At 37.4% G+C, this 21496-nt stretch overlaps 1 protein-coding gene across 2 annotated transcripts; it reads left to right on the forward strand.

Moving 5' to 3' along the window:
- Window positions 1–3629: 3629 nt before the first annotated feature.
- Window positions 3630–6499, forward strand: LOC131147901 (IRK-interacting protein). 2 transcript variants are annotated; one of them, XM_058097543.1, is made up of 3 exons: window positions 3630–4206; window positions 4805–5144; window positions 5223–6499. In XM_058097543.1, the coding sequence occupies exons 1-3, from the start codon at window positions 3973–3975 to the stop codon at window positions 6344–6346; spliced, it is 1698 nt and encodes a 565-aa protein (XP_057953526.1). In that variant the 5' UTR covers window positions 3630–3972; the 3' UTR covers window positions 6347–6499. The 2 variants fall into 2 exon arrangements, with proteins under 2 accessions (XP_057953526.1, XP_057953525.1); XM_058097542.1 differs by having other exon boundaries at window positions 4805–6499.
- The last annotated feature ends 14997 nt before the right edge of the window (window positions 6500–21496 follow it).

Below are 21496 nucleotides of genomic sequence, written 5' to 3' on the forward strand. Positions count from 1 at the left end.
GACGCGTAGTATTATATACTGGTGGATACCCATGAGTTAGAACTTGAATATGAAAAATGAAAGCTTATGAGACTATGTTTTTATATATATGATTATGGTTACATATCTGTATGTTTTTCTCAGTTGATATAATTATTTAAATGAATGTATTATGATACACCAAACTCATGTTGTCACACACTGTCAATAATTTATTTTGTCTTACTGAGAGACGTCTCACTCCTATAAATTTAACATTTCAGGGAATATCACGAATCAAGTATAGAAAGCTCTGATTGACCGTGTGTAAAGGGTAAGTATTGGTGAGATCTGTTATGTGAGTAGTGGTATTTTGGGGACTTCTAATATTGTATTAAAGTCTAAATTTGGAGAGAGAGTTACTGATGTGTGTTTTGACAATGCTAGCACTCTGGTATTGTGTTTGAGATTGTGTACATATTTGTTTTCGTTGCTTGGTATTTTTATAATCGTTGGACAGGTTACCCGATACCTCACTTCGGGGCGGGGTCATGTAAATATATGGTATCAGAGATATTTGATAGATAATTGATTATTATTATTAGAAAAAAAATGGTAGAAAAATCAGGGTGTCACACGCACAGCCAGCTTATTAATCCCTAAATGCTTAAAAAAGTCAATTAAAATAATAATTTATATATAACAATGAGTACTAATTAATTGAAAAAAATTGAGTCAACATTACATAAATTTTTTTTATAAATAAAAAAATTATACTTCCAATTAGCACACAAAAGCACTAACAAATATTAAGCATAAAAAATGATTTAGTTGGGCCATAAGTGACATATATCATAAATTTTACTTGAGGAATTCTAAGTTTCATTTGAAATGATGTCTTTCCCATTTGAGTCTCCTTTATTAAGAAGGAGAAGGAAACCTTTTTCCATGTGGGTGAGTTGACAAACCTAACAAGCTTTTCATGGGTTGTTGCCTAGAAAGTTTAATTTCAATAAAGTAATTATTTTTAATGTGTAAAGAAGTTATGGGAAGCAATGGAACTCCACATTGAACATTCCCATGATCCCACATGGAATTCCATTTCTAAATTCTAATGCACATACATTTCTTAGTGAACACATTTAACCTTCGTGCCTAAAATGCCCTTGCCTCTTCCCTTAAGTTAAGTTCCCCCTTTGCCCCAAGTGTCCCTTTCTAGTGACCCACAGGTGGGACACACGGTGGGGGCATGGTGGTAATTTAAAACTGGTAGGGGCATTTGGTCCCCTCAAGGGCAGTGTTGCTCACAAGATCCACTGTTTAGATAGAAGGTAAAGAACAATTGAGTGTTTGGGATGAATTGGATCTTTCTGTCCCCCACCTGCACCGGCCAGCTCACTGCTTGTTTTTTCCAGTGGACAGAAATAGCCTCAGCATCTGTTTGAATTCCGCTTTGGACAATTTCAATTTAAATTTGTATTAAATTTGGATAATATATAGTATAAAATTATATTAAAATTTGCTCAAATTCACTCAAATCCAAATTTATAATTCGAAATTCATACTCTTAAAGACATTATCGGGTTTTATTTTTAATTAGGTATATATATTTATTTGGGAGTGAAAAAAATTTAAAAGTCTGTTAGAGTATTAGATGATGGAATTTTTAATTTTATTTTTTAAAGTTTTAGGTATTTATAGTCCATTTGATTGAAAGGAAGTAGAGAGAAGAGAATAGAGATGTATAAGAGAGAAGTGAAGAGAAAAAAAAAAAATTATTCTCGTATTGTTTGGTTAGTAAAAAAGAATAGAAATAAACACGAGAAAAGGAAACAAAAAATAATTAATATTTACATAACTAGGTTAATTTTTAAAATTATCTAAAGTATTGTTTGGAAGCATGAATTTTATTTCTTATATTTGAATTGATATGTGTTTGGACAAAACTCTATATAATTTTATCGTATATCTCGTCCTGATCTATATGAATTCAAACCCAATGTCCATGCTTCAAATCCGCAAACACATGGTAAAACCATTTTATTCTTTTTATACAAATTTTCTTCATTTTTTTTTTTTAAATTTAACCTTGTGTTTGGATAGACATTCGATTCAGAGCTGTATTGTATTGTATTTAGATAAAATGTAATATAAAATTGTATTAAAAATTATCCAAATCCACCCAAATTCAAATTTAAAATCTAAAATCCACGTTCCTGAACTCTGAATAAGATATTTACTTTTTTTTCTTCCCTTCACTTAATTTTACCTTTCTTTTCTACTATTCTTAATTTTACGCAAACTCACCAAACAAGAAAATTTATGTGAAATGATTTTCTTTTATCCTCTACTATTTCACCCTCTCTCCGCCTAAACAAATTGTTAAAGAATTACAAAAATATCACATTGCGCAATAAATTTTCAAAAACTTTGTAAATAATTTTTAAAAATTAGAAATAATGTATATGTTAAATATTTAAAATTCTTCATATAAATGACAAAAAATAAAAAAATATTTATGGTATTTTTTATCACTTTTTAAAGATAAAAAATTAAATTGCAAATTTGCAAGAAGGATGAAGTGTGGAGGAACAAAGGGGAAGCCAATTTGCCACCTGCACTATTTATGAATCCCAAGGAAGCCAGAGTGGTCCTTTCTCTTTTTCCACTGTCTTATGTTCAAGTGTTTGCTGTACTTTCTTTTTCATTGACACTGTCATGGCCTTCTCTGTTGGGGAAAAAGCCTGAGGGAGAAAAAAAAAAAACATTCCAAAAGATTTCCACTTGTACCAATTAATGATTTCCTCCACTCCTCCCTTGTCCCATTTTAGGTTCTACTTAAACTTTTTTCCCCACTATGCTAGGGTTTGTCAAGTATCATCCTTGAAAATATTAAAAAAACTTGTATCCTTCTTGTCAACAAAAATATAATTTTCTTTCCAAGTATCAATAGCAAATACGAATAAAATTTATCAATGTCAAAAGGCGTCTTATGTTTGATTCTAATAGACTGTAATTGTTAATATTATGATATTTTGCTGTTATATTGCGAGAATTAGTTGAAATAGAGGATTAGAAAAGGAATACGCGTGAGTATACAAGTAATTCTCAGTTTCCTTCGTAGACAAGACTTCTAATGTCAATATTTGTTAGTTTTTATTATGTATAAATACATAAGCAATTCGATTAAATTGAAAATGATAATGATTGTGCAACTTTCTATTATGGTAAAACTTAGTCGGTAAAATACTTTATACAGGACCAATACTTATAAGTATATGACAATACACAATTGTAGGTGAGACAATTGTCTTGTTCTAATCAATTTATAGATTTACGATCCACACGAATTTGTGTACAGAGCTCAAATTTCTAATTTTGGGATGTGACAATTGCTTAAATACTATTTTAATCGATAATGACGACAAGGCCCACATAAATTTTATGTTAAACTCAAAATTATATGATGTAAAATGGATGGCAGTGTCATTCACAATCCCTTTGGATTATACTAAAATTTGGAATTTCTTTTGATAAGCACCAAAAGCAATTATGTGACAATACCACCACTATTTGATGTTATGTTATGGTTATTTTGGGAAAGCATGGGCATTTAGGTAATTTGACAGCACTAAAAAACTAAATAATGCCTGCTTGGAGTGAAATCTACTACTACTACATTACTTTCCCTCCCTTCCCCTTCTTCTCTGCCTCACATGTACTCATTGCATCAATCCTTCCTACAAGGAACCAAGACAAAAGCCCATTAAATTTCAGATACCTCCAAACCCTCCACCCCTCTCCTTCCATTTTTTTAATTTTTCTGGTTATGCAAGATCCTTCTCTGGATATCATCCCTCCCACTGCAAATCAAATCAAACCCTTGGATACCCACTTCTTCATCATCTTTGTTTTTTTCTCTTCTTGAAGCATTTCTTTCAACAATATCTGGTTTTGCTTTAATCTTTTCTCTTGCTGGGGTTTGTATGTTCTGCTCTGTTCCTCCCTCTGTTCATGGCTGCAGCTACTACTGCTACTCCTATCCGGCAAAACCACAGTACCAGCAACAACAACAACAACAATGAAGTTAACAGGGAAGAAATCCAAGCTGCCATTGCCAAGGCTGTGGAGCTCAGAGCCATTCATGCAGCTGTGCTCCAGGGGAACAGCCCCTCCAATATCAGATTCCCCTCTGTTGCTTCTCCTATTTCTAAGTTCTCTGCTCAAGACTACCCTGTTTTCACTCCTGTAAGTTTAAATTTTTCTTATCCTTCTACCACGTTTTGCTCTTTAGTCGATTCTCCGAGGGAAACTTCTGTTATTTCCTGGCTCTAATTCCATTACTCAGGAAACGTTTTAACTTTTATCCAATTCATTGTGATGATTATGACATTTGGTTGTTCTTAATTTTTTGGTTTGCATGCTGGATTCTTTGATTATCTGTGAATCTCGCATGTCTTTTGCCTATTGTTGTTTCTGGGTTTTGATTTCCATAAAATGTTTTCTGGTTTCTGTCCGTAGTTCAGCTAAAAACTCAGAAGTTTAGTAAATATGACCTCTGTATTTTTTCGTTTGCTCGTATGATGTCTTATTTCCACGAATTCCCTAGTTTGTGTTTCAGCTCCTGATTAAGGAAATATAATTTTCTAATCATCATTATTCTGCTAAAATTCTACTGGAAATTCTGATTATCATTCTTTACTTCTGCTATAAATATTCCAAAGCCAGTATGTTTTCCTGGTAAAGAAAAATTAAAAGAGGATTTCTTTTATTTAATTATAAGGACGAAAACCCTTTTTGGGTTCTTCATTTTTGCTGAGTTACTGAGATTAGGAACTTCCAACAGAGCTATGAAGATGAACCATTGCCTGGGTATCAGCAAATTCAACTGGAAAATCAAACTTTGCCTGAAGGTTGGGATGAGTACAAGCTAGGAGGAAATGGCGATGATGCCATTTTATCGGATCATAAAAAGGAGAACTCATCTTCAAGGAAGGGACTGCCTTCTAGTTTGGTGAACTTAGAACATCATATTTGTCCAGCTGAGGATCATAAATCTGTGTATGGCTCATCTGGGAACCACCAAATTTCTGTGCTTCAAACATCACCTGGAACCGATTGCTACCAGTCCAAAAGGAGATATAGTTTGGGTGACTTCAGATCATCTACATCTTCTTGCAACAAATGTAAGCCTGCAATTATAAGTTCCGACACCGATACTGCGAAGAACAGCAGGAGTTCTAACATTGTCGTTCCCCTAACAGATTCTCATTCATCCATTCACTCGCAACCAAAGAGCAAGGGAGTGATCCTTTCGTGGCTGTTTCCCCGGTTAAAGAAGAAGCATAAGAATGGAAGCTCACCTAATCGAGCAGAGTCTGAAGATGGTGCTCAGTATTTCAAGGACTTTGGGATAATGTCATTTGAAACACTCAAGAAAGAGCTCATGGAAGCGAATGAGAATCGAAATGCTGCCTTAACGGAGGTCGCGGAGATGAAATCTTCATTGGGGGATCTGAAACAGAAGCTGGAGTACTTGGAAATCTACTGTGAAGAGCTCAAAAAGGCATTGAAACAAGCAGCACAAGTGAAGGATTCCCAAGTGGCTGAAAAACTAGGGAATTTTTCAAAAAGAGTGAAATCCATTGATGGGAATGGAGAAAGCTTCATGCCCGTGAGCGAGGAAGTAATGGTGGAAGGGTTCTTGCAGGTAGTCTCCGAAGCAAGATTATCGGTAAAACACTTCTGCAAGACCCTTGTAGCCCAGATTGAAGAAACTGATAATAGCCTTTTGGAGAACCTAAACTTGCTTTTACAGCCGTATAAACTGTCTCTAAGTTCAAAGTACTCGAAGGCGGCATTGTACCATTTGGAGGCCATCATGAACCAATCACTCTACCAGGACTTTGAGAACTGCATATTCCAAAAGAATGGCTCGCCAAAATTCCTAGACCCCCAGCAGGATCGCCAAGCGCAATTCTCGTCGTTTGTCCAGCTCAGGAACTTGAGTTGGAATGAGGTGCTGAGAAAAGGAACCAAGTACTATAGTGAAGAATTCAGCAAGTTCTGTGACCAGAAGATGAGTTGCATTGTTTCAACTTTGAACTGGAATAGGCCATGGCCTGAGCAGCTGCTGCAGGCATTCTTTGTTGCTGCCAAGTGCATTTGGTTGCTCCATTTGCTTGCCTTTTCTTTCGATCCTCCGCTCGGGATTCTAAGGGTCGATGAAAATCGAAGTTTCGATCCAAATTACATGGAAGATATCTTCATGGACAGGCAGAAGCCACATGGTCCAAGCAGGGTTAAGGTCATGGTGATGCCAGGGTTTTATGTTCTGAATAGGGCCTTAAGGTGTAAGGTTCTTTGCAGGTACAAATCTGCAGCCTAAGCAATTCAAAACTGTAATTGTACCTTTTCTTTTTTACCTTCTCCAGTCTGACCCAAAGAAGCTTGTTCACCTAAACAATCTGCAGCCTAAGCAAATTCAAGAATCAAAATCTGTAGACTGTCAAATTTGTGCCAAAGGGATTTCAGTTTTCTCCTTCTCACAGCCTAGAATTGGGCCAATGGGTTTGTGGGGAAGCCCAATTTGTTGGGCCAATGGGCTTTGGTTCAGTTGGTCAACAATTACAATGATGTGGGTAAAGCCCAATTGGGCACAGTGATAGCTCATGTTCAATGCATGGAACACACAATGTGGTAAATTAATCTTATAGCATAAATTTATAGGAGGGTTGAAGAAAGGCATTGACTAGTAGGGTCGGTGCAGATTTTCTACTTATTTATGTTGTTATGATTCTGCATTGAAATCTGAATTCAAAATGATGTGAAAGGAAGTGTAGCCAAAGTCAAATTTTGAAATGGTAAAACAACTAGAGCCTAGGTTGAATAATAGGAGGTTCGGGTTGGAAATAGGACACCTGTCTCCAAAGCTTGTTATAACAACAGAAGAAGAAGAAGAAGAAGAAGAATTTCAATCTTATTTTTTAATGACCTGAAATTTCAACCTGGGCAAGTTTTGAGCTCGCTCACCACTGACATATTTCTAGTAATTTACTAAATAAATCACAATTAAGAAATCAAACTTGAAATCTTGAGATCATTAAAGTCCAACTTTATTGTTACTGATTGAGCGAATCCAATTAAGAATGTATCAATGTTATTGCATGTATTAACATTTTTATTGTAAAGGTGATTCATCTAAGTCTACATTTTATGCAAAGATGTTTTCTCTCGTTTGATACTATTATAAAATAATATGGTAATAAAAATTAGAAGTGTTCTCTATCGTTTGATACTACTATAAAATAATATGGTAATAAAAATTAGAAACAAAAACTAAAGTTAAAAATTAGACCTCTTTGATTAATATTTCTAAAATTAAAATGAATAAAAAACTTGTTCAAAGGTTTGTTTATATCCTTCACTCAAATAATAATTTAAAATATAGTTAAAATCATAAAAATAAAAATAATAAAAATATTATAACAAATAGAAATGTTATAATTATTCTACTTAATTATTAAATTTTGAAACTCGGCTATAAGAAACAATTCTAATGTACAAGACGATTTGGAAATAGTAAAAGAAATTCATAAATGACTTCTATTATTATTATTATTATTATTATTATTATTATTATTATTATTATGGATTTCACATGGTTATTTTATTTTAATAAAAAAATTGTATAAAAAATAAATAATTTTACCCAAAAAAATAATTTTTTAAATATTCTTGCAATACGTTGATAAGATAATTGAAAATTATAAAATTAAATTTCAAATTTTTTTTGAAGAAAGCTAAAAATCAATAAAAAAAAAAATTAAAGTTTTAAACAAACACATTATAGTCTAATTCTTTCTATATAGAAATGAAAAATAATGTCAAACAATCACGAAATGAATCATACTTGTATCGCATACAAGGCAAATTTTTTCTCCTCGTTTAGTAGTTTAGTTATAATTTAAGTCAAAAGATGTGCCTTTTTCTTATTTTTAATAATGGGTCAACCTTTAAAATTTTCTTCCAAAAGTTCAGAAACACAATTCTCTCACATGGAAAGTGAAAGATAACTTTCTTTTCACTTAACATTATTACCTTTGAAAAAAATATTTCTTGAAACGTGTTTCAAAGTTCTACATTCATGTCGTATTTTCTACTTCTTGCAATTAAATAGTAGAGATGATTGACTTGCATTATACACTTTCTTATAACTTAATGCTTTGTTTGAAACTTGAAAAGAAGAAAAGAAAAGAAAGACTTCTTTGCTTTTTTTTTTTTATGCTAGGTTCTTTACTTTTTGTTGAACTACCAAAAAAAATAAATATATAAATGTTGTAAATATTGTTACAAAATAATGCAAGAATTAATAATCAAATAAATAGAAACGAGCAGAAAAATAAATGAAGACAAGACCGAATTTACGTAGTTTGGTTATGCCTACTCCACGGGCGGATGAAATCAACAACTTCACTATCACGGGAGGAACTACAAAATGATATGGAACCGGCCCTATACAAGATATCGAAACCGGCCTTGTACAAGATATCTCTATTTTCTGTTTATCTCTCCTCTTCATTAATCTTTTCTATATACTCCTCACTTCAAGTATGCAATATTTATATATAAGCATACTATATGTATGTCACAAATGAGAGGGAGATGGCGTCCCTTTATAGGGCAAGAGGTGGAAGATGAATTAGTGCAGACATATAGGGCGGGTTCATAGGGACATGGAGGACATCAACCTATATTTTCATAACACTTCCCCTTCGATGTCACCCATATATTAACCCCTTATGTTAAGATCTTTAAGATGTCTCATTCTGATAAGATGAACCAATTTATTGAATGTGATAGTAGGCAAAATTTTGTTGAACAAATCTGCTAGATTGTCACTTGATTGGATCTGCTAAACATCTATATCATCATTCTTTTGGAATTCATGTATATAGAAGAATTTTGTAGAGATACGCTTCGTTTTGTCACTTTTTATGTATCCTCCTCTCAATTGAGCTATACATGCAGCGTTGTCTTCACATAAAATTGTTGGAATATCATTGATTGATTGAAGACCACAATTTTCTTGAATATGAAAAATCATTGATTTGAGCCACACCACTCTCTACTAGCTTCATGGATAGCTAGTATTTCAAAATGATTGGAGGGTGTTGCTATAATCGTCTGTTTTACTGGTTTCCAGAATCAGATAGATATCCAGCATCTGCATATCCTACTAATTGAGATTTGGAATCAAATGAATAGAATAGACCTAAATCAGATGTACCTCTAAAATAGTTTAAAATGTGCTTAATTTCATTCTAGTGTTGCCGAGTAGGAGTAGAGCTATATCTTGCTAGTAGATTTATAACAAATGCAATGTTGGATCTTATACAATTTGCCAGATACATCAAAGAGCCGACAACACTTAAATATGGTAATTCAGGACCAAGTAATTCCTCCCCCTCATCATGAGGTCATAATTACACCATCATTGAAGATCCCAAATGATGAATTTTATCCATATAAAATTGGCTTAATACCTTTTCAGTATATTTAGATCAAGAATTCCGCCATTTACATGTTCAATCTGTAGGCCATGACAATATTTTGTCTTTCCCAAATCTTTCATCTCAAATTCCACCATAAGCAATTTTAGTGAGCTCTTCAGGAGTCCCAACTAATTTTAAATTGTCAACATAAACAACAATTATAGTAAATATGGATTCTGATAAAAACGCATGGACAAATTGGATCTTTTATGAATCCTTTTTTCACAAGGTACTCAATTGATTGTTCCATATGCGTCTAGATTGGTTTAATCCACATAAGGAACGTTGGAGTTTAATTGAATATAGATTTCTGGATTTTGCTTCAGGAAATTCAAATCCTTTAGGGATTTTTTAAATAAATTTCATTGTCCAACGATTCATGTTGTTCCTACATCCATATGACGCATGCTCAGTTGTTCAGTGACTGTTAGCCCAATTAGGAATCTGAATGTGATTCCACCCATTACCGGAGAATATGTCTCCCCATAATCAATTCCAGGATTCTGCGAGAAACCTTGTGCCACAAGCCTTGCTTTATATCGAGTAATTTCATTATTTTTATTTCGCACAAATACCCATTTGTATCCAACAGGTTGGACATTTTCTGGTGTCTGGACTACAGGTCCAAAAACTTCTCTTTTTGATAGAGAGTTTAATTCTGATGTGATTGTCTTTTTTTATTTTGGCCAATCACTTTTATATTGACATTCATTAATAGATTTAGGTCCAGGATCCTCATTACTTCTGGTAATGTCAGTAGCTACTGCATATGCAAATGTGTTGTCAACAACAACTTTATTTCTATCTCACATTTCTATTGTGTACTGAATTGAGATCTTATTATTATTTTTAGGTACCTATTCCTTTTTAAGGGATCTCTCTTTAGGAGGTTCCTCTTCAAGAGGAGTTTTCTTTTCAGGAGGTTTCATAATAAAAATTTCATTTTCAGGAGAAACAGGTTTGTGAATGTCGAATGGATTATCTACCTCTGTAACCTCTTTTGGAGTGTTTATAGATTTCAATCTTCTCCTTCTGGGAATTTTTATCTTTTGCACCAATAGACCTTCCACACTTAACTTGCGGCTTAGGTTTATTAACCGACTATTATCCTTCAGGGACATCAATACGCGTTGGAATATTTGCAGCAGGTATATAAGATTTTAATATGGCCTTGGTATCTACAAAAGAATTTGATAATTGATTTGCAATCCCTTACAAATGTATAATCGTTTGAACTTCAAGTTCACATTGATTTGTGCGAGAATCTAAATGAATTAAACTCATGCCATTCCATGTGATTTCATGTTGTGCTTCAGGCACTGATTTCTCTCCCACTAATGTAGGCAAAACTGCTTCATTAAAATGACAATTAATTTCCAAGTAGTACACATGAAATTAGTTGATAAAAGAATCTTCTAGTTCTTTAGTGGACGACCATGTGAATTTTCAATGATTCTTCACATCATTACATCTCCAGGATATCCAATGTATTTAGGCCAAAGTGTAAATAACTTTGGGTCATTGCACTTCTCGTGCAAGACATTATATGATTTAACTACTTTAATCTTTGTATAATACAAACTAGAAAATAAAGTTGACAATTTTTCTAAAATTTGTTTCTTTCATAAACAACAGAAGTATTATAAAGAAATTATTTACTACCTTCATTTGTATTTTCAATGTGATATCCATTGCGTTTTAGATCTTTAAAGCTTAACATATTTCTTCTAGATCTGTTGGAATATAAAGGTTCATCAATTTGCAATAAAGTACCATTAGGTAACTTTATATTAGCTCTTCCGAAGCCTTCGATCAAATTTACAGAACCAAATATTGTATTGACATTTATTGAAAATATATTCAAGTAATGGAAATATTTCCTATCTTGAATAATTATGTAGTATAGCTCTATTAGTTAAACAAACTTTTCCATAGACATTTTAGAATCAATCAAAGCAATGATAAATCCAAACATAAAATTGCTTCATTTGCAAGAAAATCAATATAATATACTTTTACTTCTTTACTATCAAGTGTCTCGGCATACATGTAAGAACCCAAAATATGAAAAATGGGTTTAAATATTAAAAGAGGGGCAAAATTGGAAATTGCCCCGGGTCAAAGGGCTATAAACGAAATTCTCATTTCTTCCAAGCTAAGCAAACTTAGATTTTTATCTCTTTCTCTCTAAACCTCTTCCTGCTCCTTCTCTCTAGAATTTTTTGCTGATCGTTGACGGAATCGAAAAATGGAAGCTACCATAAGGATCATGGAAGGATTCTTTACAACTTCTATGGATCAAAATCTCATTTCAGAGATTTTCGGGTTTCGGCGTAAAATCGAGGTAAGGCTCGGTTTTCAATTATGATCTAGTAGATTTGTAAGTAACTGTCTTGTGAACATATTCGGTACTGTGATTTGTAGGTTTTGGAACTCGATTCGCTGTTTAGGGAACTTGGAGTTCAGGATTTGCTTACAGGGTTAAGGTAAGGGGAACTATGTTTATATTGGTTATTTTTGAAATCGGACTCGGTGGAACTATGGTCCACGGTCCTGTGTGTGTTTTGGCTACTCATTTGGGGGGATCTAACTAGGAAAACTATGAGTTTTTCATTATTACAGTTTTGGGAAAAAGGAGGCGACGGGCTGAATCCCGGGTTTTGTTGAAAACCGAGTATATGTGTGATTTATACTGTGATATTAGGATAACCATACCTTGACTTTGTTTAAATTGTATTTTTTTGGAAAACCATGATTTAGATTACCAATTGAGTGTGGTTTGTTTGGTTATATGAGCATGCATGTGTGTGTGATATGTTGAAATGCTAGTAGGAACTCGGTTCCAAAATTGTCCCACGTACTGAGAGTGTCTGGCTCCATATTTGAGGGTGTGTTATCGCCTGCCATGTAGGCAAGAGTGTCCATCTCTATATCTTAGGGTGTGAGCCTATTCCGGTAGATCAGGACGAAGGGTGTGGATCCACCAATTTAGCGCCGGTATGATGCCATGGCAGTCGGGGACTAGCCATGTGCCAGTGGCGCCGTGTTCGCGAGTTGGCTATGGGCCAACGTCGTATGTCGCAAGCTGGCTTTGGGCCGAAGAGTGTGATGACACTGAGGATTACTGATCATGTGTATGTATTGTGATAGGGCTACGTATAAATGGCCGCCGTATGTGTGCGTGTATGCACTGTGTAAATTAGTATCGGAATGCATTTAACTGCGTGTATGTTGTATCATGATAACACTCAAATGCCGCACACCGATATAACCTGTGTTCTTCCTTACTGAGAGGTGTCTCACCCCTACTGTACGTACATTTTTACAAGTCCTTTGGGTAACCGGAACTAGCGTCCTGATGTAGGGAGCGTAGTGGCCGGTGTACTGCGTTAACGCTTGGGTAAGTGCTAGGACTATAGTTTTGTTGGGTTGCCATTTTGAGTTGTATTTGGGCACCCAATTTGTACGTTTTTTTAGAGCAATGTTCTGCTCTTGTATAGACTCTGGTACGGTATTGCATATGTTGATATAGAATGACTTTTTTCGCTGCGTATATGATTATGATTGGATGTGTTTAGGGTGCCTGGAAACCCCACGGGGTCGGACCCTCATCCTTTGTACTGTATCTGTGATGATTTGTATGATATAAGGACAGGTTAGATTATATTTTCACCCTTGGGTCCCATTTCCGGGTTCGGGGCGTGACAACTTGGTATCAGAACTAACTAAGTTACTAGATCTTATAGAATTGGTTAGGCTTAGTTATGAGTATATACCCGAGTATAAGATGTGGACATGGGTAGAGTTGGTTAAGGGTTGTTCGGTTACTAGACTAGGAATTGTCGATGGTATTCCGTGTTTTTCCTGGGATGATGATTCTAGTAAAAGTAGGCAGATCATTGATGACTTTCGTGTCGGTGTGATAGGACAGACCTAGACCTGACAGGAAGTAGTTAACACGATTAGTGTAGATAATTGTGTTAACTATATGTGTTATAGCGATACTAATAGATTCCTATTGTGTTGCGGAATGGAGCCCAAGGATAATAATCTGGGAAGTGGCTCCGAGGAGACTGCGAGTGATGAGTCTCCTTCTGTGCCTCGGGGATTGATGAGGCAGGTATTGCGGGAGATCGGGCGGAGTGTGAGGAGATGTGAGCACTCTCCTACTGCTGCGGGGTGCACCATTGAGAGGTTCACACGCATGCATCCTCCAACGTTCTCTGGAGGACCTAACCCGATGATAGCAGAGGACTAGATGGAAAAGACTGAGAGGATTTTGGAGGTCCTGAACTGCACTGATAGGCAGCAAGCTCTTTATGCTACCTTCCAGCTGTCTGGGGAAGTGGGTCGATGGTGGACTGCGGTGAATCTATTGGAGAAGCAAAGAGCTGGTCCTGAGGAGATGATAAGGGTTTGAGGAAGGATATCCGCAGACTAGTGGGTATGCTTCAGATCCACGAGTTCTCGATGTTGGTGGATAAAGCCACGGTGATTAAGACTGGTATCCGAGAGGACGAGGTGTATCAGGAATCGAGGAAGAGGACGGTACCTTCTGTTTCTCAGATAGGATCTCGTCAGGGATCATGGAAGAAGAGGAGCAAGGGCTCGGGTTACAGCTAGAATATCAAGCGCGAGGACTCTCAGATGAGCCAGACCGATGGTCGTTGTACCAGATGTCATAGGTGGCACGAGGGAGAGTGCCAGTCATTTGGGGGTAGTTGCTACAACTGTGGCCAGCTAGGCCACATGTCTCGTGATTGTTGAGCACCGAGACGAGACGTGCCTGTAGTTTGTGGGGACCGAGGGAGTAATCAGATTCCTCGGGGAACCGCTCAAACGAATACAGCTCCGGCCAGAGTATACTCTCTTACTCTAGCGGATGCTGAGCATGCAGGTAACGTGGTGATAGGTACCTTATTATTGTTTTCGAATAAAGCTTATATTCTATTTTATTCAGGTGCAACCCATTCTTTTGTATCTGTAAATTTTGTGGGACGGTGTGGGATTGAAACCCGAGACATGAATGAGGTATTAGCTATTACTACGCCATCTGGGAGTGTATCTTTCTATAGGAAGATGTTGATAGACTGCCCAGTGGAAATTTAGGGAAAGTTGTTATCGGTGAATCTTGTGGTATACGACATGTCAGGGTTCGACGTTATTCTAGGGATGGACTGGTTGTTCTCCAGTTATGTCGTGATCGACTGTCTTAGAAAGGTGGTAGTTTTAAGACCTTTTTGGGAGCAGGAGTACGAGTTCGTGGGATCGTGTGTGCGTTCAGCGCCACAGATTTTGTCGGTACTATAGGCAAGGAGGCTACTCTTGGACGGATGTCAGGGGTACTTAGCTTGTGTGGAGGAACTGCCGCGGGATGAGTTGAGACTCGAGGATATTTGGGTAGTTAGCGAATTCCCAAATGTGTTCCCAGATGATTTACCAGGTTTACCTCCGGATCGTGAGGTCGAGTTTACGATAGAGTTGCTACTTGGTAGGGCACCGATCTCTAAAGCTCCGTACCAGATGGCTCCAGTAGAACTTTGGGAGTTGAAGGAATAGCTGCAGGAATTATTGGATAGGGGATTCATTTGACCTAGTGTTTCACCCTACGGAGCTCCAATACTGTTTGTGAAGAAGAAGGATGGGTCGATGTGGATGTGCATTGATTACTGTGAGATTAACAAGGTAACTATGAAGAATCGTTATCCTTTACCTCGTATAGATGATTTCTTTGACCAGTTACAGGGGATGCAGGTCTTTTCAAAGATCGATTTGCGGTTAGGATATCATCAGGTGAGGGTTAGAGCGAAAGATGTAGCGAAGATGGCTTTTCGAACCAGATATGGCCACTACGAGTTTTTAGTCATGCCTTTTGGGTTGACGAATGCTCCGACGATGTTCATGGATCTGATGAACAGGGTTTTCCATGAGTACCTAGATCGGTTTGTGGTGGTATTCATTGATGACATTCTGGTATACTCGAGGAGTACAAGAAAACACGTGGAACATTTGAGGTTAGTGTTACAGATTCTGCGAGAGAAGAAGTTATGTGCTAAGTTGAAGAAATGTGAATTCTAGTTGAGTTAGATTGCGTTCTTAGGCCATGTGGTTACTAGGGATGGAATATCAGTTGATCCTAACAAGATTGAAGCTGTGGTCGACTGGGTAAGGCCGAAGAATGTGTAGGAGGTTTGGAGTTTTCTAGGACTGGCGGGATACTATCATCGGTTCGTAGAGGGTTTCTCTAAACTATCTGGACCTCTGACTCGATTGACCAGGAAGGGAGTCCAGTTTGAGTGGACCAATGATTGCGAGCAGTGCTTTCAGGAGTTGAAGCATCGGCTAGTTACTGCTCCAGTATTGACCATACCTTCGAGGGATGATGGATTTGTGATTTATAGCGACGCGTCTGTGAAGGGCTTAGGATGTGTGCTTATGCAGCAGGATAAGGTTATGGCGTATGCTTCTCGGCAATTGAAGGAGTAAGAGAAGAATTTCCCTACGCATGATCTAGAGTTGGCTGTTGTTGTGTATGCACTGAAGATATGGCGACACTATTTGTACAGGGTGTAGTGTGAGATCTTCACTGACCATAAGAGCCTCAGGTATTTCTTCATGCAGAAGGAGTTGAATATGAGGCAGAGGCGGTGGCTAGAGTTGATCAAGGACTACGATTACACGATCAGTTATCATCCAGGAAAGGCAAATGTGGTGGCTGATGTGTTGTGTCGGAAGTCAGGACCTACAGCTGTATCTACGGTTGTAACTCAGTGTCACATCAGATGGGATTTGCAGAGCTCAGGTATAAAGTTGGAGGTTGGTGATCATCAGGCTTATTTTGCTAGTTTGGTGGTCCAACTGACCCTATTTGAGCGTATTAAAGCCACGCAAGCTAGTGATGCAGAGTTGGCAGAGGCTACGGAAAAGGTACAATAGGGATTGGTTACAGAGTTTAACACTCTGAAGGAGGTGTGTTGAGGTTTGGGATCAGACTGTGTGTTTTGAACGATGATGAGATCAGAAGGACGATTCTAGAGGAGGCGTATCGTTCTATGTATACGGTACATCCTGGTAGTACAAAGATGTATCAAAACTTGTGCGAGACCATTTGGTGGTTTAGTATGAAAAGGCTGCTTGCTCAGTTCGTGGAGCAGTGTCCGATGTGTCAGCAGTGAAAGCTGAACATCAGAGGCCAACAGGGCCGTTGCAGCCTTTGCCTATTCCGGTGTGGAAATGGGAGCATATTTCCATGGATTTTGTGACCGGTTTGCCACCAGCGCTTCACGGGCAGAATGCTATTTGGGTGATCGGGGATAGATTGACGAAATCTGCTCATTTCATACCGATGAAAGTTAGCTATCCTTTGAGTAGGTTAGCAAATTTGTATGTGCATGAGATTGTGAGAATGCACGAGATACCGGTGTCCATAGTATCAGATCGGGACTCAAGGTTTACTTCTTGATTATGGATTAGCTTGCAGGAGGCATTGGGGACAAAGCTTACTTTCAGTACAGCGTTCCACCCCCAGACTGATGGACAGTCGGAGAGAACGATACAAATATTGGAAGATATGTTGCGAGCTTGTGTGTTAGACTTCGGTGGTAGCAGGATATAGTTTATGCCACTTGTGGAGTTTGCTTATAACAATAGCTTCCAATCTAGTATCGGGATGGCACTGTTCGAGGCTTTGTATGGTCGGAGGTGTCGATCTCCTTTGTGTTGGGATGAGGTTGGTGAACGTTAGGTGTTAGGACCTGAACTTGTGCAGCAAACGTTTGAGAAGGTGGGTTTGATCCGGGAGAGGATTAAATCGGCTCAGAGTCGGCAGAAGAGTTATACAGATGTTCGCCGCCGGGAGTTAGAGTTTGAAGTGGGAGGTAAGGTGTTTTTGTGTTTTGCTACGATGAAAGGAGTGATGAGATTCGGAAGGAAGGGCAAGCTGAGCCTAAGGTATATTAGACCATTCGAGGTACTTGAGCGAGTGGGTCCGGTAGCCTATAGAGTTGCATTACCTCCAGAACTTTCGAGGGTCCATGACGTGTTTCACGTCTCCATGTTGAGGAGGTACGTGTTGGGTCCTTCACATGTGATTAGTTATGATGAGTTGGAAATTGAGGATTCTTTAGCATATAAGGAGATACCTGTTTAGGTTCTGGACCGTAAAGTTCAGAAGCTTCGTACCAAAGAGATACCGTTAGTGAAGGTATTGTGGCAAAACCACGAGGTTGAGGAAGCTTTTTAGGAACTGGAAACGAAAATACGACGGAAGTATCCATAGTTATTTTGAGCACTTGTACATGATCCTACTGTGGGTTGGGATAGGTGGTTAGTCGTCAGGAGTGTGAGTATTGTGAACTCTTGAGGCTGTTGTATATGTAACCACGGTATTCCTCCGCTATAAGTGAGGGTATGTATGTGTATGTGTAAGATGGGATTGCGCTGTGGTGATCACCAGTTCGCTCTTAAGTTGTGTCTATGTGTATGTGTATGATGGGACTGCACTGTGATGATCACCAGTTCGCTCTTAAGTTGTGTCTATGTATTTGATTGTATGTATGAATCTGGGAATGAGAGATGACAAATTTTGAGGACGAAATTTTTGTAAGGAGGAGAGATTGTAAGAACCCAAAATATGAAAAATGGGTTTAAATATTAAGAGAGGGGCAAAATTGGAAATTTCCCGGGTCAAAGGGCTATAAAGGAAATTCTCATTTCTTCCAAATTAAGCAAACTTAGATTTTTATCTCTCTCTCTCTCTCTCTCTCTCTAAACCTCTCCCTACTCCTTCTCTCTAGAATTCTTTGCCAATCATTGACGGAATCGGAAAAGGGAAGCTACCACGAGGATCGTGGAAGGATTCTGTACAACTTCTACGGATTGGAATCTCATTTCAGAGATTTTTCGGTTTCGGCGTAAAATCAAGGTAAGGCTCGATTTTTAATTCTGACCCTGTAGATTTGTAGATAATTGTCTTGTGAACATATTTTGTACTATGATTTGTAGGTTTTGGAACTCAGTTCACTGTTTAGGGAACTTGGAGTTCGAGATTTGCTTACGGGGTTAAGGTAAAGGGAACTATGTTTATATTAGTTATTTTTTAAATCGGACTCGATGGAATTGTGGTCCACGGTCCTGTGTGTGTTTTGGCTACTCATTTGGGGGTATCTAACAGGGAAAACTATGGGTTTTTCATTATTACAGTTTTGGAAAAAAAGGGGGCGACGGGTTGAATCTCGGGTTTTTTTGAAAACTGAGTATATGTGTGATTTATACTGTGATATTAGGATGGCTGTGCTTTGACTTTGTTTAAACTGTATTTTTTTGAAAAATCATGATTTAGATTACCAAATGAGTGTGGTTTGTTTGGTTATATGAGCATGCATGTGTGTGTGATATATTGAAATGCTAGTAGGAACGCGGTTCCAAAATTGTCCCAGGTACTGAGAGTGTCCGGCTCTATATCTGAGGGCGTGTTATCACCTACCATGTAGGTAAGAGTGTCCAGCTTTATATCCGAGGGCGTGAGCCTATTCCGGCAGATCAGACCGAAAGGTGTGGATCCACCAGTTTAGCGTCGGTATGATGCCATGGGAGTCGGGGACTAGCCCTGTGCCGATGGCGCCATGTTCGCGAGTTGGCTACGGGCCAACGTCGTATGTCGCGGGCCGGCTTTGGGCCGAAGAGTGTGATGACACTGAGGATTACTGATCATGTGTATGTATTGTGACGGGGCTGCGTATAAATGGCCGTCATATGTATGCGTGTATGCATTGTGTAAATTAGTACTGGAATGCATTTAACTGCGTGAATGTTGTATTATGATAACACTCAAATGCCACACACCGATATAACTTGTGTTCTTCCTTACTGAGAGGTGTCTCACCCCTACTGTACGTACATTTTTACAAGTCCTTTGGGTAACCGGAACTAGCATCCTGGTGTAGGGAGCGTAGTGGTCGGTGTACTGTGTTAGCGCTTGGTTAAGTGCTAGGACTGTAGTTTTGTTGGGTTGCCATTTTGAGTTGTATTTAGGCACCCAGTTTGTACGTTTTGTTAGAGCTATGTTTTACTCTTGTATAGACTCTAGTATGGTACTACATATGTTGATATAGAATGACTTTTTCTGCTGCGTATATGATTATGATTAGATGTGTTTAGGGCGCCTGGTAACCCTACGAGGTCGGACCCTCATCCTTTGTACTATATCTGTGATGATTTGTATGATACAGGGACATGATAGATTATATTTTCACCCTCGGGTCCTATTTCGGGGTTCGGGGCGTGATAGTACAACAGGTACGCGACCAATGACCTTTTACTACGCATCTGTAACATTCATTTTCATGATGTGTATCATTGATTATCCCGCTTCTAGGGAGCGAGTGATTATTTCAATCACAACCACAATCATGCCCACGACTATACCTTTATACTCGTCCTTGATCACGAAATGTGTTCATATTCACTTCAGGGAATAGAGTCGAACCAGTTTGATGAGTTTGGCGATATTTTATCAAAAGCTCGTTATTATGCTAAGCAACAAAAAGACATGATATGAATTCAGAAAATTTATCAAATTTCCTTTCCCTATATTGCTGTTGCAGGAGCATATTAGTGGGATGAAAAGTAGTAAAAGCCTTTTCAAGCATGTCTTCATTAGTAATATTTTCACCACATAATTTTTATTTCAAGCTAACTTTATGTAGAGCTGAATTGATCTTGTAACTTCAGGCACAATCATTCATATAGAACTTTTGGTAAAATTTGATGGTCAAATATATTCTTTAAAAATTTTCCGTAGGATAAGTGAGTCTTTAACAGTAAGGTATTCAATCTTTAATTATTTCTCTATAAATACAATGATAATAACAATGATAATAAAAATATATGGGAGAGAAAGCAATTAAAAGAGATAACATTTATGAGAGAGAGAGAGAGAGAGAGAGAGAGAGAGAGAGAGAGAGAGAGAGAGAGAGAGAGAGAGAAAAATTATTAATTAGATGGGGAACTGAATATAAAATAGAATAGGCAAATACGTCTGAGTCCATGCATGATTATATAATATTTTCTTTTACATGATCCTGCACGGATGCGATATTTTCATCTAAAATAGGATTTTCCAAATTCAATGCATTTAAATGGATTTTGACGTCAATAATATACGATATATAATTATTACCTTTCGATGTCAAGTAGAACAATTTTAATTTTACTTATGTTTGGCATGTAAATAAATTAACAATAATAATAAGGCAATTTGTAAAAACAGAATGTAAAAGTTGAAATAAAACTACGATAATAATATAATATTATTTTCACCCTTTTAGGGTACTTAAATATGTTTCTTCAGAAATATTATTTTATTTTTCTCAATTTGAACTCTTCGGGAGTATGATTCCAATTTATAAAATTAAATTGGGTAATAATTTAACACATCTTTCGGAGGTTAAATATACTACCTCATCTGGAGGATAAACGTTTCATCTCTTCAGGAGGTCGATTTTAACATCTCTTCGAGAGGTTAAAAATGTACCCTCTTGTAATGACCCGAATTTAAAAATGAAATTTAAATAATAAGGAAAGGGAAATGGAAACCGGAAACAGAAGGAAGCCGTAGAGTTCGTTGATGAATGCTCCGCATTCGTTGACGACATTGCATTTCAGGAGGGGAAAAACAAAAAGGGGGAGTTTTAGGGCTTCGTCGACAAATCCCCTGTATTCGTCGATGAAGGCTTAAGAGAATTTGTTGACGAACACAGGGAGCTCGTCAACGAGAAAATACCAAGAGAGGTTCAGAGGCAGCCTGAATTTCATCGACGAACATAGGGCCTCGTCGACGAAATTTGTGAAGAACTCGTCGACGAAATCCTGTTTTATATATATACAAAAATCCAGGAGAAATGTTTTTTTTAAGAAATCTCTCTCTCTCTCTCTCTCTCTCTCTCTCTCTCTCTCTACGGTTCTTTCTCCCTTCTCTCTACGTT

The sequence above is a fragment of the Malania oleifera genome, chromosome 2 (assembly GCF_029873635.1).
Source record: "Malania oleifera isolate guangnan ecotype guangnan chromosome 2, ASM2987363v1, whole genome shotgun sequence".
Classification (NCBI taxonomy): domain Eukaryota; kingdom Viridiplantae; phylum Streptophyta; class Magnoliopsida; order Santalales; family Ximeniaceae; genus Malania; species Malania oleifera.

Bases quoted from the DNA above. Each gene is read 5' to 3' on its own strand.
- LOC131147901 (XM_058097542.1), top strand. From the start codon at position 3,973: ATGGCTGCAGCTACTACTGCTACTCCTATCCGGCAAAACCACAGTACC. The intron at 4,207-4,804 runs GTAAGTTTAAAT...AACTTCCAACAG, and splicing joins ACTACCCTGTTTTCACTCCT to AGCTATGAAGATGAACCATT.